This window comes from Biomphalaria glabrata, chromosome 9 (genome assembly GCF_947242115.1).
Source record: "Biomphalaria glabrata chromosome 9, xgBioGlab47.1, whole genome shotgun sequence".
NCBI lineage: Eukaryota > Metazoa > Mollusca > Gastropoda > Planorbidae > Biomphalaria > Biomphalaria glabrata.
In genome coordinates this window covers 15,736,135-15,758,262 of record NC_074719.1, presented here as the reverse complement: position 1 = coordinate 15,758,262, position 22,128 = coordinate 15,736,135, and the positions used below count along the sequence as shown (strand labels likewise).

Sequence of the window (22,128 nt, the reverse complement as noted above, 5' to 3'; positions counted from 1 at the left end):
AGATCACATGCAGGCCAAAAATCACTAACTTTAATAAGACTTTCGACTTTGTTTTGCTTTCACCTAATAATGTATAATAATGAGTTCAATTCGTTACTGAACACCACAAACAGTTTTTAAAATCTGACAGTTTCGACTTCAGTATGTTCTTTTCATCATTTTCATAGATTTAAATGTATACTTGTATCTGTAAGTACATCCTAATTCAAAGCATAACTTGAAGCTAATTTTCTTAGTTCTGCTGAATGTTCACATTTGCCAAAATTTAAGCATTTCAGATAAGAAATGTTCAGCAGGTTTAACTCTATCTCTCCGTATTATTTTCCGCTCTCAGAAGGAATTATTTATTTTTCCCATTTGTATTTCACTAGCCTGTTAAGGTTATACTTCAATAACGTTTTTATTGTAATCAGACACTGTTATAATTGGTAGAGATATATGCATGCCCTTTTTATGTAACACTAATCAAAGTTTATGAACCCAAAAATTAAGTTAATTTAATGGGGTTAAATCAACGATGGTATCGTCAATCAGGAGAGAGAGTTAAATCCATTCTTAATTCAAACAATGTTTACTTGCTTAGCAATTTTAAATTGAGCACCTTGAGATGGCTTTTAACATCAACTAAAATTGCTAAATCAAACATCCACTTTCCTTAACCCAAACTGCTCTTTCCTCGTGCAGCTCATCTTTCCCTTCTAGAAAATCATGTTTGATCTTTTTCATTTTCCAAAACCAACGCACCTCGCTATGGAGGATAAGATCACCATGTTCCATATCGAACAGTTCACCTTAGTCTTGGAATTCTCTTCTGTTTAATCATCTTGCACTAATTGTATTCATACATTTTACAAATGGTATCATAACATGCTTCGAATTCCACATTTTCCTAGACTTTTAGTATACTGCAACGATAATACAGCATACAAATATTAGCGTGGATGGTTATGTATTGTTTTGTTTTTGTTAATATGGTAACTTTTATCTTCTATTTTTGAATACAAATTACTAGTTGGTCCATAGAGAAGAGGGAGGGCGAAACTGTTATACAAAAAAAATCGAACGTTAATAAAATTGGTTACTTATATTAATAATGTTATTTTTATATGTTAGCCTATTCCTATATTATATCGGACACCACTCTGTAGTAATAGTAGTTCTGTCAGGTCTGATGGATGGTGGGAGGTAGCTGCAATCGTCCCCTTAGAGTCTGTCGCTAACCTTTGCTAATTTAAGAATTCAGTACAATTTAGTCAGTAAACACAACAAAAATATATTTATTTTTGCTTCTTTTATTTTTTCTATTATAAAATGAGTTGAGAGCTCAATTTTAACTTTTTTTAATGCACGAATTTCTGAATTATTTTTTTTTGCACGCGCCTTTTCAGTATTCCTTTTATGTTTTGGTTTCCTCTATATTTTGCAAGACTTACTTTTAGCTCTATAACACGTTTCGCAAACAGGTATTGAAATACAATGCTTTGCTTAAATTAATTTGCTTTTTTTTCTACATTAAAAAATTTTCATTTATTGCGGGCAAACTATAAATAGCTAACACAATTTGGTGTATGAAGTGTACAAACTAAAGGAAGTATTGATAGGCTGTAGTAGTACAGAGTTACAAGAATATTGGCAGTTGTACATTCAATTTCATTTCCCTTTTTTTTTTTTTAAATGTTGATTAAATTCCTAACAATTTGCTCTCTCGTCAACTGAAAGGCAAAATTTGATTCGTTTATTTTGACTTTTCATTATTCTATGGAGCTGAAATTAGCGCCTAAACTGGTGCTGCGCAACAACTAGTTTTGTTAAAATTTCATAAAGATCTTAATGGACTCATGGGAACTAACAATTAGATCGTACATTTTTTAAAAAATAACAAGTGTCAGTAATGTCCCTTTTACATAAGGCGACCTCCCACCCCAATCCTCCCAAATTTAATCTAGGCCTATTATTTGAACCAAACGTAGGAATTGATTTTGTATATACATATACTACAGGGTTCCTAGACTTTTAAAATAAGTCCACTGAATGCCAGACTATTCTAACATTTTTCCATAGCCTACTCAAAAATGATCATGTACGGTATCAATTGTTTAAAAGACAAATAATGTATAACAAAGACATGAAATATTTTACTTTCAATGTAGTATTAATATATTTACAAAATGTACAAAGTATTTATGATTCAAGTAACTTAAGTCTAAAAACTCCTCAAGCTCCTCAAGCTATGACTATTATTCTCTGTAACATATTTAGTTCCCCAAATTTTGACTGTTTCCTGACATTAAATAAGGACAAAAGTTTAAAATTTCAAAATTGCCTGACATTCTGCCTCATCTGCATATACTGTATCAATATGTTTCCAGATGTCATTAGAAATTGTTCTTCAAATATAAGCTTTGCGTTTTGCTTTTAGTTTTACTTTGGTGGCAAATAAATACTCCGCAATAAAGGGTGATGCGGGCTGATATATATATAAAGTATGGCTAACATTGCTTTAAAAGTCAATAAACCACTGAAATAATCAGTTTTTATTCAAAACTTGGCTAACAATATTCTCATTAGTTTGAAGTTTGGTACTGCAACTTATAGTTCCCTACCAAATAGAACAATAATGAGAACTTCTACCAAAAATATGTTGGATTTTTGTTTTTGTTAATTAATTAATTAAATTAAATTAAAAAAAAATAGATAAAAATAAAAACAATACTAACAGTAGTACAAAATTTATGAGAACAAATAAAATGTTTAAAAAAAAAAGCTTGTTTATGTTAAAAATTTAGAGATAAATAAAAATAGGTTCAATAGCAGGAGATCAAGTAAAAATATACTCTGTTGTTGTTTTTTTAAACAATACAGGCAATACTAGATTATTATATGATATATATATTTGGCAAAAAAAAAAAGGATACTGAATATGGAGCTACAATATTTGATTGTTTGACTGTGTTGGTTTTTTTTAACATAGTTCAAGCATCCATTGTAAAAAATGTTTAAGTGTAATGTTTGTAAAACATTAGTATGTTCTAAACAATTTCTAGTTTAACTGGGAAAAAGCAAGTCAAGAGTTTCATTGGCATTAATAAGTAGCATTTAGGCTTTCATGTAATTGGGTAAAAAAGATATTTTCTTCTCTAAGTCAATCTAAATCATATCATATTGAAATCATACAATGACTACAACAAAAAATGAAACCTATTGGCAGCCTTTTACAAATGACATAGAGTAATTCTGTTGTGCATCTGACTTTTGTTCTTTCGCAGCCTCTTCCAATATTCCACCACTTCTTTCATTCAGCTCTCTCATGACATCTGGAGGATATGAGCAACCATAGACTGCTACATTGACAAAACAACGGGAAAGGCAGATAAGACGGTCAAGGCTCAGGCTATTACAGTTAGACTGTAGAAATTTTCTTCTGATTCTCCATTCACTACTGCTTTCAAATTCATCACGAAGTGCGTCCACATCAACTGATGGCAGCTCATCTGTCGTTGTTTCCATCTGCTGGAGTGTTTTGGACTTTGTACCCTTCATCACTTTATCCTTAAAAATAATTTTTTAAAAATTCAGCTATCATAAATAAATATATATATACATTTATTATAACATATATCCATAGGTTAACATGTATTTTTAAGCTACCAGTATTGTAAAAATATTGAACCATACTTTTTGTCTCCATGTCATAAAAAAGAAAATGGGAAAATTAAAATTCTTGTGTGCTTAATTTTTAATTTTACATACCACAGCACTTCTTATTGATTTTATAACTTACTAGCAGTACACACTGGCTACGTCCATTGATTTGTTCCTAGGCTTTATATTGTTTATAATGGCCAGAACACCCCTTCTGAGCTTTCTTTTTTATATTTTAATAAACAGGCCTCATTTTAATAATCAAACTAACTTATTTTTTTAGCCTGCGAATTATTGTATTTCTTACTATGAAATTTCATGGCCCACTTTCTGTTTCCTGAACACCCCTTTTTTTTATAATTAAATTGACCAGATTGTAACAATCTACCTACGTAAAATGCCTGTGAATCAGTGTAGCTGTTACAATAAAATTTCACTCTCTGGAACCCCTATTTTGTTTTTTTTAACCTTCACATTTCTCCCACATAAACTTATTACTTGATTTGGAAAGACCCAACATCAACATGCTCTCATATTTTGGGCCTGTTAATTTTAGTACTTTTAGTAATTTTACTTATCCCCCTCCCCCTGCCAACAAAAAGTTTGTCCTTTGTACACATCGCCGTCCCCATTTCTAAATTTATCTTGTAAAATGTTTTTAAAATGTCTGTAAAATGTTTTACACGTGTTTTGGAAGTTGCTTCAGAGTTGATGATAATTTACTTCCTAGTCCAAACCTCCCCCAGGATGATGGGGGATGGGAGCAGGCAGGGTTTGAACCTAGGACCGTTGAGAAGTCCGAACGAAAGTACAGCTCACAAACTGCACAACCAGGCACCGTCATTGGTATTTTGTTCTCTTATATATATATTAATATTAATATGCATGACTTCTTTTTTGAAATAATGCCTGTATTATATAAGATAAGATATAGAAATATAGATAATAATATAGTATATATACTATAATATTATCTATATTTCTATATCTTAATATTATCTATATTTCTATATCTTATCTTATATAATACAGACATTTGAAGAGGGTAAAGTAGAAGTTATGGGAGTCAATATCTGCACTTGAAAGTAGCAGTATTAAAAAATGTTGTTAAACATCTTTTGCCAAAAGCTTCTCTATGCAATATTATGAATGGGGTTGTTTAGAATTTTTTTCAAAGTCACATGGTGGTGTTTAATTTCTGTTTATAGTGGGAATCTGATTAGCAATTTAGGTCAATATTTAGTGGTTTTTAATCAATTCATTTGAGGCAAAAAATAATTTATTAACTGCAGGAATATCAATATATCAAGTACACCCTTTTTATAGCTTAATTCTTACATGAAGCCGAAACGTATCTATATTGATATAATAGAGATTCTAGTCTCTAGACTTATTATTGAGATCTAGGTCTAAATTGACAGTTAGGCCTATATAGATCTAAAAGCATTAGGATAACCAACTCTAGAAAAAAAACACATCTTAATCCACATTGCACCCTCCCTGAACAAAAAATAGTGTCCGACTGATTTTAACGACTTGGTCAGGTAGACATACACATGTTGGCCTAGTGTACTGTACGTGTGTATTCGATGATACTACAAGACTACCCTGTGTTTTTTTCATTGTGCGTTATGCAATAGTGTTTGCTTATTGTCGAGTGGTCAGACAAGAAAATAATACACTGGCATGGTTAGTCAAGCATGTACATTTCATAAAACTCCAAAAATTTTGTTTCTATTTCTTTGGTTACTAGAAATGTGAAATTCTAAATGTTAATTTAATGAGATTTTAAACTTTATTGGTATAAGTATAAAAGTAAGATTTTCCGTTATATAATTTATAGATATATTTTTTTTTTAAAGTACCATTCTTTTCTAAAAAGGTTTTAATAAAAGGCAAAAATACAAGCACGCATATTTATTCAAATTTTATTGTGCACTAGATATAGTAACACTACACTATTACTATATAAATCTACTGTTTAACTATAGTATTAGTGACACTATACTGACTATAGTTATAGTGACAGTCTATAAGTCTATAGTTATATTTTATAGTATATAAATGATTTTACTATAAATATATATTTTACATAACAGTCATAATGAAGTCTAGATCTAGACTAGATAAGTGACTGATACTGATAAACTAGATTGTCATCGCTAGATTTAGATTAGATCTATCTAATCTTATCTAGATCTAGTAGTTTATTTAATTCGGACATTACATGAATTCGGACATTCGCTGTTTTTGTGGTCATAAAATAATTATTTTAATATTTATTATAAAACTAGCGCGCTGCATAATGTGCTTGTCCATTATCCAATAATTCTGACCCAATTTCCTTCCATTTAGCTGTCTTTTATGTAAGAAATATGAATTTCAAATTTGTAAGTCAGGTTGTTGTTTTTTCCTATGTTACCCGGATAAGCCAAGTTGTTTGATTCCATACAAAAAATTAATAGGGTGTCCGAATTAAATTACGATTTTCTTACCAAAATTTATTTCGGACTGATAGTTTTGGACATCAATGTTAATGATCTTTTATTATATTTGTTTGTTTGTTGTTTTTTTTTACATAGAATAAATGAGGCAAATGTTTGGAGTGAGCTTGGTACATTGAACGAAGTTACTTGATCTAGATTTATAGAGAGGATTCAGTTAGGCAAAAATGGCTATCCTAACCTGTACTATACTACAAAAGATCATCTGTATTAGAAATTTATTAAATTAATAAACAAAAAACACAAACATTCAACACACATCTAATCATGCAAACATAAAATAAGTCTAAAAGTTGGTATAGAAGTCAGTATCCCAGTGACCTAAAGGTAGAATAAGTGTGTTCATATTTTTATTTTTTGTGTTCATATTTATGCATAATTTTAAAACATCTTAATGATTTTTCGTGAGGGTCTATGCCTGGGGTCTTAAAATTTAGTAAAAATGTTAATATAGAATTAAATTCTTAGTTTATTGATGCCTAAATATAGAGACTGTCCGAAATAAATTATGGTGTCCGGAATCAAATAATGTGGGTCAAATTTGTCAGAATTAAATAAAACACACAGCCTCTTTGACCTTAAATATAATAACAAATATAGGTTAGGCCCAGTTAGGGGTACAAATATAAGTATTAATCATCCTTATTCTCCTTAAACTTAAACTAAAGAATATTTTGATACTTCATTTTCTTCTCTATGACTATGTCGAACCATTGTAAAATAATGCACTGTCAAAGACGTCAAAGTCAAACTTTCTAATTTGGGCCTATAGTGGCTAGAGTGCCTATTAGATAAAAGATAGTATAGCCTATGCTATAGGAGTATAGGTGTCCGAATAGCATAAAAACTACTCTAGATTCTAGAATATTCTAGATTAGATAAGAAATATTAGAAATCATAGTAGTCGTAGACGTAGAGTCCTAGACTAGTAGACTATCTTAACTATCTAGATCTACTATAAAAGTAATAAGTATACAGTATACTACATAATAATCTACTCTAGAATGATGATCTCACTGCTCAGATTAGTCAGATTGAGATTGACTCAGATCTCTCTTTTTTATGCCATTTTTATTTTTAGATTTATCATTATCATTTTATGGAGGATTATAATTATTTTTTTTTTATCGACTAGGACTAGACACTAGACTTAGACTTAAAGACTACCTAATCAAGGCGAATCTAGATTTCTAAACTAAGAAATAACCTAAGCTAAACTAATACTAATACCACAGTTACACTTACAATGAATTTAGTAATATCACTAGATCTAATATAAATAGATCTATTTTAAATAGATGTCCTAAGATGTCTAGTTAGCCTGACCCAATAGTGCAATACTTAAACTTAAAACTGGGGACATGTTGTTGACAAGCATTATGATCTCCCTTGTCTAGATTGAACTTTTAATAACTTTTTTTTTATGAGAGTTTTTTCCTGATGTCTAGCTATGTTTTTTTCTATTTGTTGACTTTTAGGTCTATAAATGCAAAAGTCCTGTGTTTTTTTTTTATAGTTGAAAGGTGGTCGACATAACAGAGATGCCCCACGGAAACGCTTTAAAAACCACCCCTTAATTCCTTAATTCTTTGTCAAACTGGTGACATTTTGTAAGAGCGTTTACGTTTTTAAATTCGCTCTTAATATTATAATAATAACTATAATGTAATATATGATTGATAAAAAAAAAACACATTTTTACCAACCCCACTCTCCGAATAAAATCCTGATTACACCAAAGTATAATCGGTAAAACTTTACATCGCAGGACCCTAGTTTTTCAGGTCAATTATTTGGCAGCTGTCTATCCGCACGTATGATGACGTACTGACGTGACCTCACCTGCTCGCGCGCAGAGCGCGCCCGGTCACTGCCCTCTCTCTCTCTCTTCTTTTAGTACGTTAAATCGTAGATCTATGTAATATAGATTTAGATTTTTTTTGTACAAATTATTCTTGGAATAACTATTAATGTTTAAATGGTATTTTATGTTTTTAATTGGGGAATTTTAATTAATATATTATTAATTAATTACAGACCTACGTATCTTTGCTAAAAAAATAATATTATAAATCTAATCGTGATAAATCTAATCGTGTGTTAACTGTTTTGTTTCTTTTAAATACGTATTGAAATACATTTTTTTCTGCTCTCGTTTTTTTTTTTAGAGTATGTAATCTTATTTTTCTACTTTAAAAAATAATTATAATTATTAAATATGCAAGCAAAAAATGTGTATTTTGTATATCTTTATGTTTGCGGAAATATAGGCACAGGACAGGGTTGACGTACTGCCGTAAATCCATAACTGGATTTTTATATTACGAGTACGCTACAAATGGACATTTTGTTAACCATGACGAAGTTGCCGACCGTAATATGTCTCCTTCTGTCTTGAAAGACAAAGGATGTAAATAATGTACTCACATGAAAAACTAGTTTGTGTTTCTTTTTGAGTCCACGAACAATCGGATCCTACTAAGTAAGCCGATTCCGAAGCGGCAAAGTTAGCCACTGTTCGTATGTCTGAATGCTCCTGTTTTAGGGCTATCTAACAGGGCTGCTTTTTTGTGCATCCCCTTTTTTATGGCAACTTCATTTCTTTCGCTATCGGCGAGGTTCGTACCAGCACGCTCAGTTTGTCCTGTTGTCCATCCTGCGCGATGTTCTCAAACTATTTGTTTATACCTGTAGTCGTCAAGATAGGGACGGCCCAGGAATATATGGTGCCGCAATTTGGAAGCAGATGTCAAGCAGATGGGCAAGACGTGGGGACAGTTGGAGAGAGTCTAACTTGACTCGCTGATTCTTAAGATGAAGGTTTATGTTTCTCATCTTTGCTGCCACTTGCAGTTTTCTCAGTCTCGTAAATGGTCTTGACGTTCCTTGTACTGATGATGGTGAAGGTCGGATAATCCTGGCGCCGAACAGCTGGAGATCCATCTTCTTCCAGGTCCGCTGTTTGGTTTTTCAAGTTCTTTATTGTTTAGGTCAAGTGACCCTAGCATCATATAAGTAGATAATTTTTTTACGGAATAGGCTACTTCCAAATATTTGAGATTTTCTCTACTCCTCGACTAAGCTAAGCCGAAATAAACTAAGATACACGTCCAAAAATCTCTATAAAATGTTTACAAAGCTGTGCGTTTTCTAGTTTGTGAACCTAGTATAAAATGCAAAGGTTTATAGACGCCAACTAAATTAGGTAACTTTTGGTGTGCTTGGAGTGAATGGAAAAATTCAAATCCAGCAGTGCGCGGGGACCTGGGCGGGTATCTTGTGGGGGGGGGGGCCTGAGCCGTAAGGGTAAACTACAGGGTGCGTCAAAAAAATGGTTCAAAGTTCCTCTAGTCCTGTAGCCCAGATGGCCCGCTCTGAGTCAATCGGCTGGTCGAGCTGAGCTACCTGAGATGAACTCCTATTGAAAAATCAGAGCAGGAAGGACTAGTCCTCCCGTAGTGCTCTGGCAAGAAACTTAGCCGTCCGGCGTAGTGCCTCATAGCTACCATACAAGTCGAGTGACTGCACAGGCAAGTCCCCCCTTAGCTCGCGGAGCTGGGGACACTCGTACAAGACATGCGACACTGTTTCGACGCTCTCTCCACAGTGACGGCATCGGGAGTCAAAGTTAGTGCGGAACCGGGCAAAGTATGCCCCAATAGGACAATGTTCCGTCCTGCACTGCGCAACTATTGACTGCTCTGACCTCCTCAGTCGCCACCATGGATCGTCGCGATCTGGGTGACGCATGCGCTGCCAGACACCACGTGCTCTGTCGGATTCCTCCCAGGATTTTAACCACTTCTCATGAATGAGTGCTCGGATTTGTGCCGTTGCTTGTAAGTACGTGCTTGGTGCTTCGAGGTGTGTGGCTGCCATTGCACCCTCCCTTGCGAGGGCGTCTGCCGTTTCATTGCCCCTCACGCCGCAATGTGAAGGCGCCCACTGCATAAAAACGACAGCTCCAATAGCTCGGCGGATGTTATCTGCGGCGCCGATTGCCTCTTCTATTACGGGCGACCCTCCCCCGCCGCCACCCATAACTAGGAGACTGGAGCGAGAGTCAGTGACCAACACCACCGTAGTGGCGCTAGTCTCGCGTTGGAGCATTCGGGCCCTAATGGCCTCGAACGCCCTAGTTATCCCTGTAAGTTCGGCATCCATGGAGCATGCAGCGTAGCCGCATGGACCAGAGAGCCTATCTGGTTCAGTCCGGTCGGGTAGACAATAAGGGCCCCATACCCCGATCTATCGGGGTCTCTCATTACCGACCCATCGGTATAACAGAATATGGCATCTGATGGGTAGGATTTTATAGTTATGGATGCCAAATTTTGGAGAATGGCAGGTGTTAATCGCCTCTTGGTGGCTCCCTCTTGCCCTATCAGGGACAGGTTTATTTGTGGGGCCGGCAATCTCCTCCACGGAGGGCACGTACTGATTCTCCTAATAGGGATTCTATCAGTGGAGAGTCCAGCTGAATTTGACAAATTGACCGCTATATGTAGGAACGATCGCATTTTGATGCGGTTCCTCTCTCTCCACTGTCGCACTAAGATTGAGGTGGGTAGCATGTCAGCTTTGGCGCCCCACTTTGTGCTGGCCAGCTTTCTTAGTAACGCTAACTTCTCCGAGGCTTTTCGTTCAACTTCCTGGGCGTGCTGGAGCATTGACAGTTTTCTATCCAGGGTCACCCCTAGATATTTTGGCGTATTTTCACGCTGGAGTCGCAGCCCACCGAGTTGAAGCTCGAATGGAGCCTTAAGGATGTCGATTCCTAGGCTGAACAGGGACCAGGTCGTTTTGGCAACGTTTATCTGAATCTGCCATTTGTCGCAATACGAGGAGATGGTATGGAGGTCTGCTTGAAGTGCCGCCTGGATTTGGTCGGCTTTCTTCCCGGTTGACCAGAGGACAATATCGTCAGCATATAGCAGTTTTTTGGACCGTAGTGAGCTGGGCAAATCATTAAGAAAGGCTATGAAAAGTGTACAGGACAGCCTCGTAGCTGGCCAGTTCGCCTTGGTGTAACTCCATCTACGCGGGGCTTTTGGGGTTACACCACTGGCCTCTGAGAGGGCAATTGTGACTAGTATGGGTCTATGGTCGCTTCCAATGTCATCTAGGACTTGAAACTGAGTATGTGATTCTAAATTAGCTGTGATTAGAGTAAGGTCTGGTCTAGATTGGCTGCCATTTCCGGTATGGTATAGAGTTGGGGGAGTATGTTTATTTTGCAGACAGAACAAATTAGAATTATTTAGAAGTTCGTGGATTTTATGTCCCGACGAGTCGGTTGAATCATAGCCCCACTGCTGAGACTTAGCATTAAAGTCTCCTGCGATGACGTTGTGAGTATTGAAGCTGAGCTACCAGCATAGGTCATCGACCTAAAGGGTCAATCAGGGAGCTGTTGTATCCAGTTTCAAAGCTCCTGATTTGAAACACGATCCTCCAAGAATTACACATTACGGTATAATGCTGTCTAAGCGGGCTCAGAGGGCACTTATAGGATGAGAAGCGCATGGAGCACGGATAATAACAGCCTCATTCCATTCAGTGAAGAAGAGGATTAACTTAGATATTGTCTTAACAACAAATGACAGTGAAGAGGAAGAGAAGGATAATATTTACAACAGACTGACTATCATCATACTCGACAGACTTAAAAAGAGAAAGATAGGGACGGCCCAGGAATATATGGCGCCGCAATTAGGAAGCAGATGGGCAAGACGTGTATTTTCTATTGTATTAATACATTTGGGACTATCACTCACAATTTATGCTTGAATCCTAAAATTGCCAAAAATTTAGAGTATAATCTAATTGGTCCACTTAATTTCTCCTCCCACATTTTTTTTTTGTTTAGAGCTTGGAATTATAGTTCTGTAACAAAACAAAGTTACAAACAGGCCTGTTGAACAAAATGTATCACTTACAAATGAGATTATTACTTAGGTGTCTGTGAGGGTGGGTCGGGGTTGGTAGGTGGTGGGGGGGGGGGCTCCATTCTGTCTAGCGCTATGTCATGTGCCAAACTGTCCAATGGGGAGAAATGGAGGAAAGGAACGACGTAGGTATTAAGAGGATTGACCTTAATTGCTGGATGGCATAGATATGTTAAAAAAAAGTGGACAAGATTAGAGGGCGATAGCCACATAGCCGTAGGGAAAGAGCAAACATTCGCATGTATGTAAATAGAATGTATATACGGCGTACCGGCACCTTTTTCAATTTTGGGAAAAAATATTACTTCTCTTGTATTTTAACGTTTATTATTAATTTATTAGTGAGTACCGGCACCTATTTCTTTAGAAAAAAAAAAAGCACCGAATAGAAGTAAGTATGATGCTGATACCATCCCCTTACCAGGCTAATTGACCCCACTTTTTATTGGGGGGGGGGGGGGAGAGTCAATATGTCCGTGTTTTATGGCCGACCGTCTAGCGAGTTTGATAGCAGACGTGAGAAGAACTATTGCGCCGGAGAACAGAGATCCTATACGTTGGTTACGGTAAGACACAACGCCGACGGGGCAGTAAAGCACGCGTAGAAAATAAATAGGAAATGGTGAAAATGTTTCAAATAACTATACAAATGGGATTTTTATATAGCTTATTTAAATAAACACACTTTTTATTTAATTATTCTAATAATTAGCTAAATAAATAAACAAAATCTACGTATCTCTCTTTCTATGCATCCATTTATCTATCCTCTCTCTGTCTAACTTCTCTCTCTCTCTCTCTATCTATCCCTCTCTATCTATCTATCCTTTCTCTATCTATCTATCCTTTCTCTATCTATCCCTCCCTCTCTCTCTCTACCTATCTATCCTCTCTCTGTCTAACTTATCTCTATCTATCTATCCCTCTCTCTCTACCTATCTATCCTCTCTCTGTCTAACTTATCTCTCGCTATCTATCCATCTCTCTCTCTATCTATCCATCTCTCTCTCTACCTATCTATCCTCTCTCTGTCTAACTTATCTCTCTCTATCTATCTATCCTTTCTCTATCTGTCCCTCTCTCTCTATCTATCCTCTCTCTGTCTAACTTATCTCTATCTATATATCTATCTATCCCTCTCTCTACCTATCTATCCTCTCTCTGTCTAACTTATCTCTATCTCTCTATCTATCCCTCTCTCTACCTATCTATCCTCTCTCTATCTATCCCTCTCTCTACCTATCTATCCTCTCTCTGTCTAACTTATCTCTCTCTCTATCTATTTATCTCTCTATCCATCTATCTATCTATCCTTTATCTCTCTACCTCATCTCTGTCTATATATCTAAAATGTTTCTTTTTAAAAGCTATACAGTTGAAGATACATGAATCTATTTAAGTACTAAATGTAGGTTTACATACTCAATACATACAATACATCATGAGCCCGCAGGCCATATAAGACAGATGGACATGTTGCGTAACTCCCTCGCCACATGCTAGACTGTCAACATCCACCCATCCCTCCCCCTGCTGTTTTTTCATGTAACCCTCACTTAAATGGTCAAATCACACACATTTGGATAACCCACGACAGATTTGCATGATTGGTTTGTTTGTCTTAAGTCACGTGTCCACGTTTTAGTTAGGGCAGTTTATTATCAAGCTATCCAACAGTGAACATCGCATCGTCGCTTTCAATTTTTTATTCCTGATTGATTCGGATACAAAACCCAGTGTGAGTTTCAATCTTTTCAATTCTTTAGTTGTCTCATATAGTTTCATGTCATGACATAATAGATTCCGTTAGCTTATCTGCTTCTCACTTTCCCAACTGATTATTTTTTTCATAGTTTCCTATTCACTTAATGCTTACTTTATTACATTGGAAGTTACAACTTACGTCACTTGACTTTGTATCTATAAATATTTCTTTGATCATAAATTGGTACCTAGCTGTAATTCACTTAAACATCAGTGTAGAAAATGGGGAGACATATGTTATCATTATCTATTAATACAGTTGATATCAATTCACTTCACTGGTTTTATGTAAAAGCCTTAGAGTTGCTTCTAGTCTCACTCTAGTGTAGCTGAAATAAGTATTTAATTTAATTATGACATTTGCGAAGCCTATGTGGACATAAAAGTAGTCGCTATAGTTTAAATATATCATTCTTCATACATACAATTAATGATGTAGCTCGAAACTATGTCTATCCCAAATTAATACCGAGCGCTCATTTATTATCGGTTCCCGAAGACAAAAGTGGACATCATGGTCATGGTAATCTATGTATCTTTCTTTACACAAAAGCCTCTATACAATTAATATTTGAGCGTTGTATGTTTTACGGTGGATTTCACAACTTGAAATAATAAAAAAAAAAAAAAGATTTGTAGAGATCTGGCAGAAATAAGACCACTGTTCAATGAAACTGGATTTTTTTTAGTTGTGGGGTAAATTTTTAGCGTGTTATTTCCACTGTGACTCCAGTGTAGGCCTACTTTCTTAAATTTTATGCTTGAGAGCCACACGTTAGAACTGAATCACAAATATTCTTATATTTGAACATCTTCTAGTTTAGGCTTAGCTTTCATCTCTTTTTTTTATATCTATATTCGTTTATACGGTTTAAATGCAGCTGCAACTTATTTCATTTACATCAGCACTGAGCCTTTGTATTGTATAGCATATGTCTCCTCTACCGGCTTTAAATAAAAAAAAAAAAAAAAAACAGTTACATTTTAGTTAAAATGCCGGTAACTCCTCCGTTGTCTGGTTCCAAGTCCAGAATGTGAAAGGAGGAGGGGCGAGCATATGTTAGGCTACACACTACTCTTCATAAACATCTAGCGGTATATACCCATCTAGCTACTGTTATTGAAAATGCGTGGATTTCAGATAAATATAATAAAATAAAATAAAGAATATGTTGCACATATACGAAACCCAATATGATTGGTTTACTTCATAGACTATGGTTTACTTTAATTTTAAAGTAAAATTACATTAAATCAATAAATTAAAAAATAATAATTTTAAAAAAAATAAATAGTGTCAGCAAAAATATATAAATATATATAGGCCTATAACCCGTACATATATAGGATAACGGTACCATACATTTGTGACACAAACAAAAAAAAAACAAATTAAAAAAATAAAGATTAATTCATTCTCATTATTTATTTTTTATAGCCTTTTAAATATTTTTTTTATTACATAATATAGATCCAGAGTTTTCATATCATTAGCGAATGACTAGATCTATCACGAACTATTAGGCCTACATGATACTACCGACACCGTCTAGCCGGTAGTGACCTTGTGACCTGATTACCGTAGCGATAGACAGCGCGGTGCTGCCACTTGCGTAACATTCTTCATAAGGGTCCTGCGATGTAAAGTTTTACCGCACATTCCTCGTTCCATATGCCAAATTTGTACAAATGTTCCTTCTTAATTTCGCTAGTGCCACTAGAGCACGGAATGGTTTGCCTGAACCAGCCAGGAAAACCAGTGACTTGGCAGAATATAAGTCATTGGTTAACATGCATGATTAGATGCATGACGTGTAGGACGTATATATTAGCCTAATCATCTTCTTTTCTGAAGTAACGTCTGTATTGTATAAGATAAGACCCCTTACAAAACGTGCCATAACAGACTCCTACATATATAAATGCATAGTAGGCCTACATGAGTTACCAATAAAAAAAAAAAAAATTTGTTCAAGGATTGTTTATTGATATAAATTTGTTTAAAATAAAATGGGTGAGGGGGAAGAGTAATGACTTAGATGACATTTAAGAAATTATTTATAGATCAGCTTATAATGTTTGTAAGTAGCAACTGGTAATCTCCACTACCACAAATGTATGCTCAGTTGTTTTTTTTTTTTTTATTTGTGACGATTCGAGGCTCGCATATCTGCACTGAATCCACATTCTACCAAATAAGAAGACGGGAAAGCAGCAACAGCTTCTGTATAATGACCCATAATGCAGATTATAACACATTGGAATCTGTTGTTGTTTTTGTAACCGAAATTTGCTATCTAGATCTTATAGGGCAGATGATGAAAAGACCATGTATTTCTGTGGCCCACGGTTAACAAAGGTGTCATGTGGCCAGTACAACGACTAATCTTAAATTTAAAAAATCCCAGGATTCGAACCAGGGATCCCCGATTCCTAAGCCAAGCGCTATACCACGGCGCCTCTAGATCCATATTTCTAGAGTTTATATATTATTTAGATTTGTGTCATTTTGAACCATTTCGGCTTCTCAACTTTTACTTTTCGTATTTTAGTATGTCCATTTTTTCATTGAGAACAAATATCGGTTACATGTAAACAATAGTCAGAGACGAGTACTGTCTCTAGAGTAGATCTAGTGATTTATATAGACTAGAATTGACTAGATCTAGATCTTTATTATTTTAGGTAATATAGATCTATAAATCTAATTCTAGATGTATTATAATTGTTATACTATTATTTATTATATAATTATATATTATTTTATAATATAGACTTATATTATATTTATATAGTAATACTATTACTAGTACTAGCATATAGATGTAGATGTATATATAAAATAGTATATTCAAAAATATTGTCTATATAATTATATATTATAGAGAATAGAGAGGATCTAGAATCTAGATTTAGATCTAGATAGATTCTGATAGATCTAGATCATATAATCATAGTAATCATACATACTAACATAGCCATAGCATAGGCCTTACTTAGTACTTCTAGTCTAGAAAAAATAAACATTTAAAACAATACTTACTTACTAGAATCTAGATGATAGATCTACTTAGCCTGGGACTGGGATTACTCAATTTTATTACTGGGAACAAATCCACAGGCAAAGCTGGTGGAAAGCTAGTACTATAGACTATAGAATAGATTATACTGATCTATATATTATATATAATATAGTTATCGACAGAACTTCAAGAAGCAAAATTATGCTGTAGGTGCCAAATGTTGCATACTTATGATACTATCTAATAGTCTATTTAACTGTCGCCTGTGTGCACAATACTTTTCTATATAATATGCATGCTTTCCTGTTAAGTTACAATGATGGTTGTTTAATAAAGTTGACATATTATATATATATATATCAATTCTAGACAACGAAAAGTTCTTATACATACTTAGTTTTGTTTGCATCTCTACAATTACTGAACGAAGGCCGATGCCACAGCCGATGCTATTACACTAGATACAAGTGCTTAACAAATCGATGCAGATTTAAAAATAACAATCTGTTGTGTAATTCGAAATGTCTTTTTATAAATATATGATCATCTTGTTGTAAAAAGTAATACAAATTGATAATTTTCTGAAATAAATCAATTAGACAGATCTTTTAATATTTCATGTTATTATCATTATGGTATTTAAAATAAAACCCTCACAAAATCTCCTTATGATCATTTCCTCATGACTCTGGCCAATTATCTCTAGCTTCTTTGCCTTTCTTGCTGTCTTGTAAATGTGGCAAAAAGGCCAGTCATTTTGAGCATTGGCCTCTCAATCTGAAGAAAAAAATGGCTAATAGGGAAAGGGCTGGCCAGATTGCGAATTGGACAATTTCAGGCTTTGGCTGTAACACATGCAAACACGCACACACATTGTTTTATTTATAATATTTTACTAATAATCTATTAATTTTCTTTTAGCGTAGAAAAGTTCAGCCAGCAGAAGATATGGCTAAAGATCCACCATCATTAGATGTAGATAATCTTCGTGATGAATTTGAAAGCAGCACTGAGTGGAGTATTAGAAGGAAATTTCTATTATCTAACTTTGACAGTCTGAGTCTTGATAGGCTTCTTTGCCTTTCTCGCTGTCTTGTAAATGTTGCAGTATATGGATGTTCATATCCACTGGAAGTAATGAAAGAGCTCAGTGAAAGAAGTGCTGGTATTTTAGAAGAGGTGGAGAAGGAAAAAGCAGCAGCAAGAAAAGAAATTTATTCTGCATCATTTATTAAAGCTTCTGGTAATAAAAGTAATTAATTATTTTCTTTAAAGATTCCTTAGAATGCATTCTTATTATAGATCTATATATTGTATTTATATCTTTTTAAATAAAGTAAATATCGAATAAAAATAATGAAAGCTAGTCACTTCACTACTTTTGTTCTGTTGTCACAGATTAATAATAAATTACTGTAGACGTAACTATTTAATAATGATAATAACGAGACTGTCTTTATCAAGGTAGACATATATAACTAACTTTTTATTTCCGTCCGATTCTTTGCTTTCGCATAAAACATAAACAACAAACAATGACGTAATATCTTCTAATATTAACACATCCTTCCTTTTGAAGCTATCATCACATCCATGTTCTGTAGTCACAGATTAATAATAAATTACTGTAGACGTTACTAATTAATAATGAAATAACGAGACTGTCTTTATCAAGGTAGACATATATAACTAACTTTTTATTTCCGTCCGATTCTTTGCTTTCGCATAAAACATAAACAACAAACAATGACGTAATATCTTCTAATATTAACACAACTTTCTATGCCTATGTCACTGCTTATCTTTTCTGGTCTTATTGAGAACCTAAAGCATATTAGCAGAAGTCATTATTGGTAATGTCAGCATCTCAGCAATCTAATTTGGCATGGTCTTGTTCTGATGAATACTAACTTAAACTACCAATGATGTGATATAAACATATGTTTATATTAATGATTGTTTCCCAAATAAAAATCACTTGAACACTAAATTCATCTTCTCTGTTTCCTTTAGGCTGCCAAAAAAAATAAAATTAACACCCATGCCTAACAAATATAACGCATTCGAGTAATGTACATGTGAATAGTTAAATATGAACTTGTCTTTTTTTGCTTGAATTTCAGACAATGCAGATACTCACAACAGCCAGACTGAGAATGTGTATCAAACAAAGTCTAATGCATTTTATAACCATCATCCTTTGAGTGGAACTAGGAAGCGTAAGGGTAAAGCTGCGTCAAGCAAAGAAATACAATTTGTCAAGGCCTCTGAGAGTCTCAGTCCAGACAATCAGAAAATAGAAACAAGAGATTCTACAGAAGAAAAGATGACGATGCTCGAAAGGGTTGACAATCCAGGGGACAGTGGTAGCTGGGTGAAACCTTTATTGCTTTTGCCTGATCATATTGATGACAAAGCAGCTGGATCTGTTCAAGCACAAGACATTGAACAGCTTAAAACTGAAGTGGCTGTCACGTCCAAAATACCTTCCAAAGTATCAACTGCACAACCACTCTTTTCCAAGGAGGAATACTTTGCTGCTTGGAAAGCGGAAAAAGATGTTAATCTCATTAAATTTCGAAAGTTGGCCTATGAAGTAATGGCTCTGAAAAACTTTTTAAGCCTCAACACGATAGAAAGATTGCAAGCAGCAGTTAACAAAGTGCCTCTCACTATTACAAGCAGTAAAAATCCTCGGACACGATCCAAGAACAAAATCAAGAAGAAAAACAATAATCCAGTTATATGTCATGTTTTTTTGAATGGCATAAAGATAGCTTCAGGTGAAGAATATGAAATGAAGAATGCCAGGATTCATGCTTATGAAGCTGCTTTGCAAAAGATTTTTATGCCTTACCTTCGTCTAGTCAACCTTGATGATCCATCCAGTGCTGAATTGCATGCATCAGTAACACCTTTTTCCTCTGACTCACAGAGAGTTGACACACTGTCCCCAACTTTAAACTCAGAGAAAGTAGAAACAAATACTGCAAAGAAGCGACGAGAGGATTCTACAAATAATGATTTACTTAATTTGAAGCAACATTTTTTTAGGGAGTTCAAGCCAATAGAAGATTTTGTAATTGTTGAACCACTGATGCCTGACTCAGAAAATCGGCCTACTTGCACTTTAGAAAGAAGTGCTTCATTTAATCAGATGATTGTAGAGTATGACTATTTGCCCTGTGGTGATGGTTGTTCTCGATGCATACTGAAAATAGAGGGTAAAGTTTTGGCTGACATGAAAGGTGTAACGAAGCCTGAGGCTAAAAATGAGGCTGCAGCTGAAGGTTTGAAAAAATTAAGACAATTGTGCTGGACTATTAAAATAAAAAAGGTGGTAGACTCAGATTTTACAGTTACCAAAGAGGAAATGTTGAGCCATATCAATGAGCAGTCAAATGTCATCTATAATGACAATAGTAACATTGGAAATAAGATGCTTAGAAAAATGGGTTGGTCAGGGGGTGGTGTTGGCAAAGATGGGTCTGGTATTTCAGAACCTATAACGCTGACCAGTGTGTTTAACAGACAGGGTTTTGGTCTTGATGCAGGTAATGGAGTCACTGGTGAGTTTCGAAAGCGAGTAAGGGAAGTTATTCAGAACTATGCTGCATCCAGTGACCAGGAAGATCTCATGTTTTCAAATGAATTTAGCTCAGAGCAGAGAAAGGTGATACATGACATATCCAGGAAGTTCAAACTGCAGAGCAAAAGCAGGGGCAAAGGTCAGGAGAGGTACCTTTGTATCCACAGAAAGAGAACATCCGATCAGCTTATTTCTCACATCATGTCCTGTGGTGGTGAGACGGCTAAATATAAACTGGTCCCTCCTGGTGAAACTAATTAATTTAATTACGGCAAAGTTCTCATCATTAACTTGCTGATATTTCTCTTGTAGTGAAGAGTAGTCTTGTTCTACAAATGCCACTAACTTGCTAAGTCTCATTGCCATAGTGTTATTCAAATTAAATTTTCATAGTTAAGAAAACCCATAAAATAATTGTGAATAAAACAAATGGTACCATATGTTGTGAATTATGAGATCCAAAAAATGTTTTTCTAGCTTAAATAACACGTTATTTTTTATACATTTAGTCAAGCGCTAATGTTATTTATTTTTTAATTTAATTTGATAAATTGTATTTAATTTAGTTTAATAATAATTTTTTTATTGATTTTGAGAAAAATCATTGCTGTGCAAATATTTTAAGTTCTCTTTACATTATAAAGGAGGTGCAGTGGCTGAGTGGTAAAGCCCTTGGCTTCAGAACTGGGAGTCCTGGGTTTGAATCCTGGTGAAGACTGTGTTTTTCAATTTCAGGATCTTTGGGTGCCTCTTAGTCCACCTAGCTCTAATGGGTACCTGGCATTAGTTGGGGAAAAATAAAGGCGGTTGGTCCTTGTGTTAACCGTAGGTCAGTGAAACAGATGACCTTTACATCATCTGCCATTATAAGCTAGAATGGTAATATTTAAATTATTTGTCAGATAATCATGTTTAGTGTGCCGACTTTCTAAACAATCCAGATGGATATTTTAAAATGTAGGTATATCATTTTTTTTTTTAAATAAAAATTACTTTTGAAAAACATCTATCAATTTTTGCATTTTCATTGGTTTAAACAATTGTTTGGGGGGGGGGGGGGGGTCAAAGTAGCAATGAAACAGCTGACATAGCCAAAGCTCAACTTATGACAACAGAAACGATACATTTGTTAGTATTATGGGCCAGGACTTAGTATGAACCTTTCTTGACCACTAACTCTTAGCAAACAGTATCCTGGCCACTAATACTTACAATCAGTACGCCATGCATAATTACCAAGTACTGGTGTAGTTGCTGTTCTTCATGATATGGAAATGATAATTGAATATCATTTTTTTTTGGTTATAAAGTTAAATGTTAAAAAAGAATCAGATACTGTGTACAATTTTCAAGAACCAGATTAATTTTTACAAATAAAATACATTTTTAATATAATTTTTTGGTTTGTTCTTGTTTTTTCCAAAGTTAATCTAAATTTTTTTCCCACTAGTGACACATATTGCACAGTATTTTCATTTAGAATAAGAGCACTTGGGACTGCAATAATCAAGTCAAATGTCTATTCTTTTTCCAATCTATTTTATTTTCAACCTCTATGTAGAGAAAAATATTTTCACTAATTGCTCTGAATTCATTTTAATAGTTTAAAAAAAAAGGGGGGGGGGGTGTGAGGGCGATGCGTATTAGTAAACCAAATA

At 34.7% G+C, this 22,128-nt stretch overlaps 1 protein-coding gene and 1 long non-coding RNA gene across 6 annotated transcripts; one reads left to right on the top strand and one right to left on the bottom strand.

Moving 5' to 3' along the window:
- Positions 1 to 1,276: 1,276 nt before the first annotated feature.
- On the bottom strand, positions 1,277 to 7,577 carry LOC106063069 (uncharacterized). Its single transcript, XR_001216932.2, has 2 exons — positions 7,392 to 7,577; positions 1,277 to 3,549 (listed from the first exon to the last, which is right to left on the bottom strand). It is a non-coding gene; the product is annotated as an uncharacterized LOC106063069 (long non-coding RNA).
- On the top strand, positions 3,668 to 21,865 carry LOC129928137 (uncharacterized). 5 transcript variants are annotated; one of them, XM_056040925.1, is made up of 3 exons: positions 3,668 to 4,488; positions 17,803 to 18,133; positions 19,005 to 21,865. In XM_056040925.1, exons 1-3 carry the CDS (start codon positions 4,306 to 4,308, stop codon positions 20,729 to 20,731), a joined length of 2,241 nt encoding a protein of 746 aa, XP_055896900.1. In that variant the 5' UTR covers positions 3,668 to 4,305; the 3' UTR covers positions 20,732 to 21,865. The 5 variants fall into 5 exon arrangements, with proteins under 5 accessions (XP_055896900.1, XP_055896901.1, XP_055896905.1 ...); XM_056040926.1 differs by having other exon boundaries at positions 3,675 to 4,488; positions 17,803 to 18,124; XM_056040930.1 differs by lacking the exon at positions 3,668 to 4,488 and adding an exon at positions 16,280 to 16,409.
- The last annotated feature ends 263 nt before the right edge of the window (positions 21,866 to 22,128 follow it).

Bases quoted from the DNA above. Each gene is read 5' to 3' on its own strand.
- LOC129928137 (XM_056040925.1), top strand. From the start codon at position 4,306: ATGTCTGTAAAATGTTTTACACGTGTTTTGGAAGTTGCTTCAGAGTTG. The intron at 4,489-17,802 runs GTATTTTGTTCT...ATTTTCTTTTAG, and splicing joins ACAACCAGGCACCGTCATTG to CGTAGAAAAGTTCAGCCAGC. The intron at 18,134-19,004 runs GTAATTAATTAT...CTTGAATTTCAG, and splicing joins TAAAGCTTCTGGTAATAAAA to ACAATGCAGATACTCACAAC.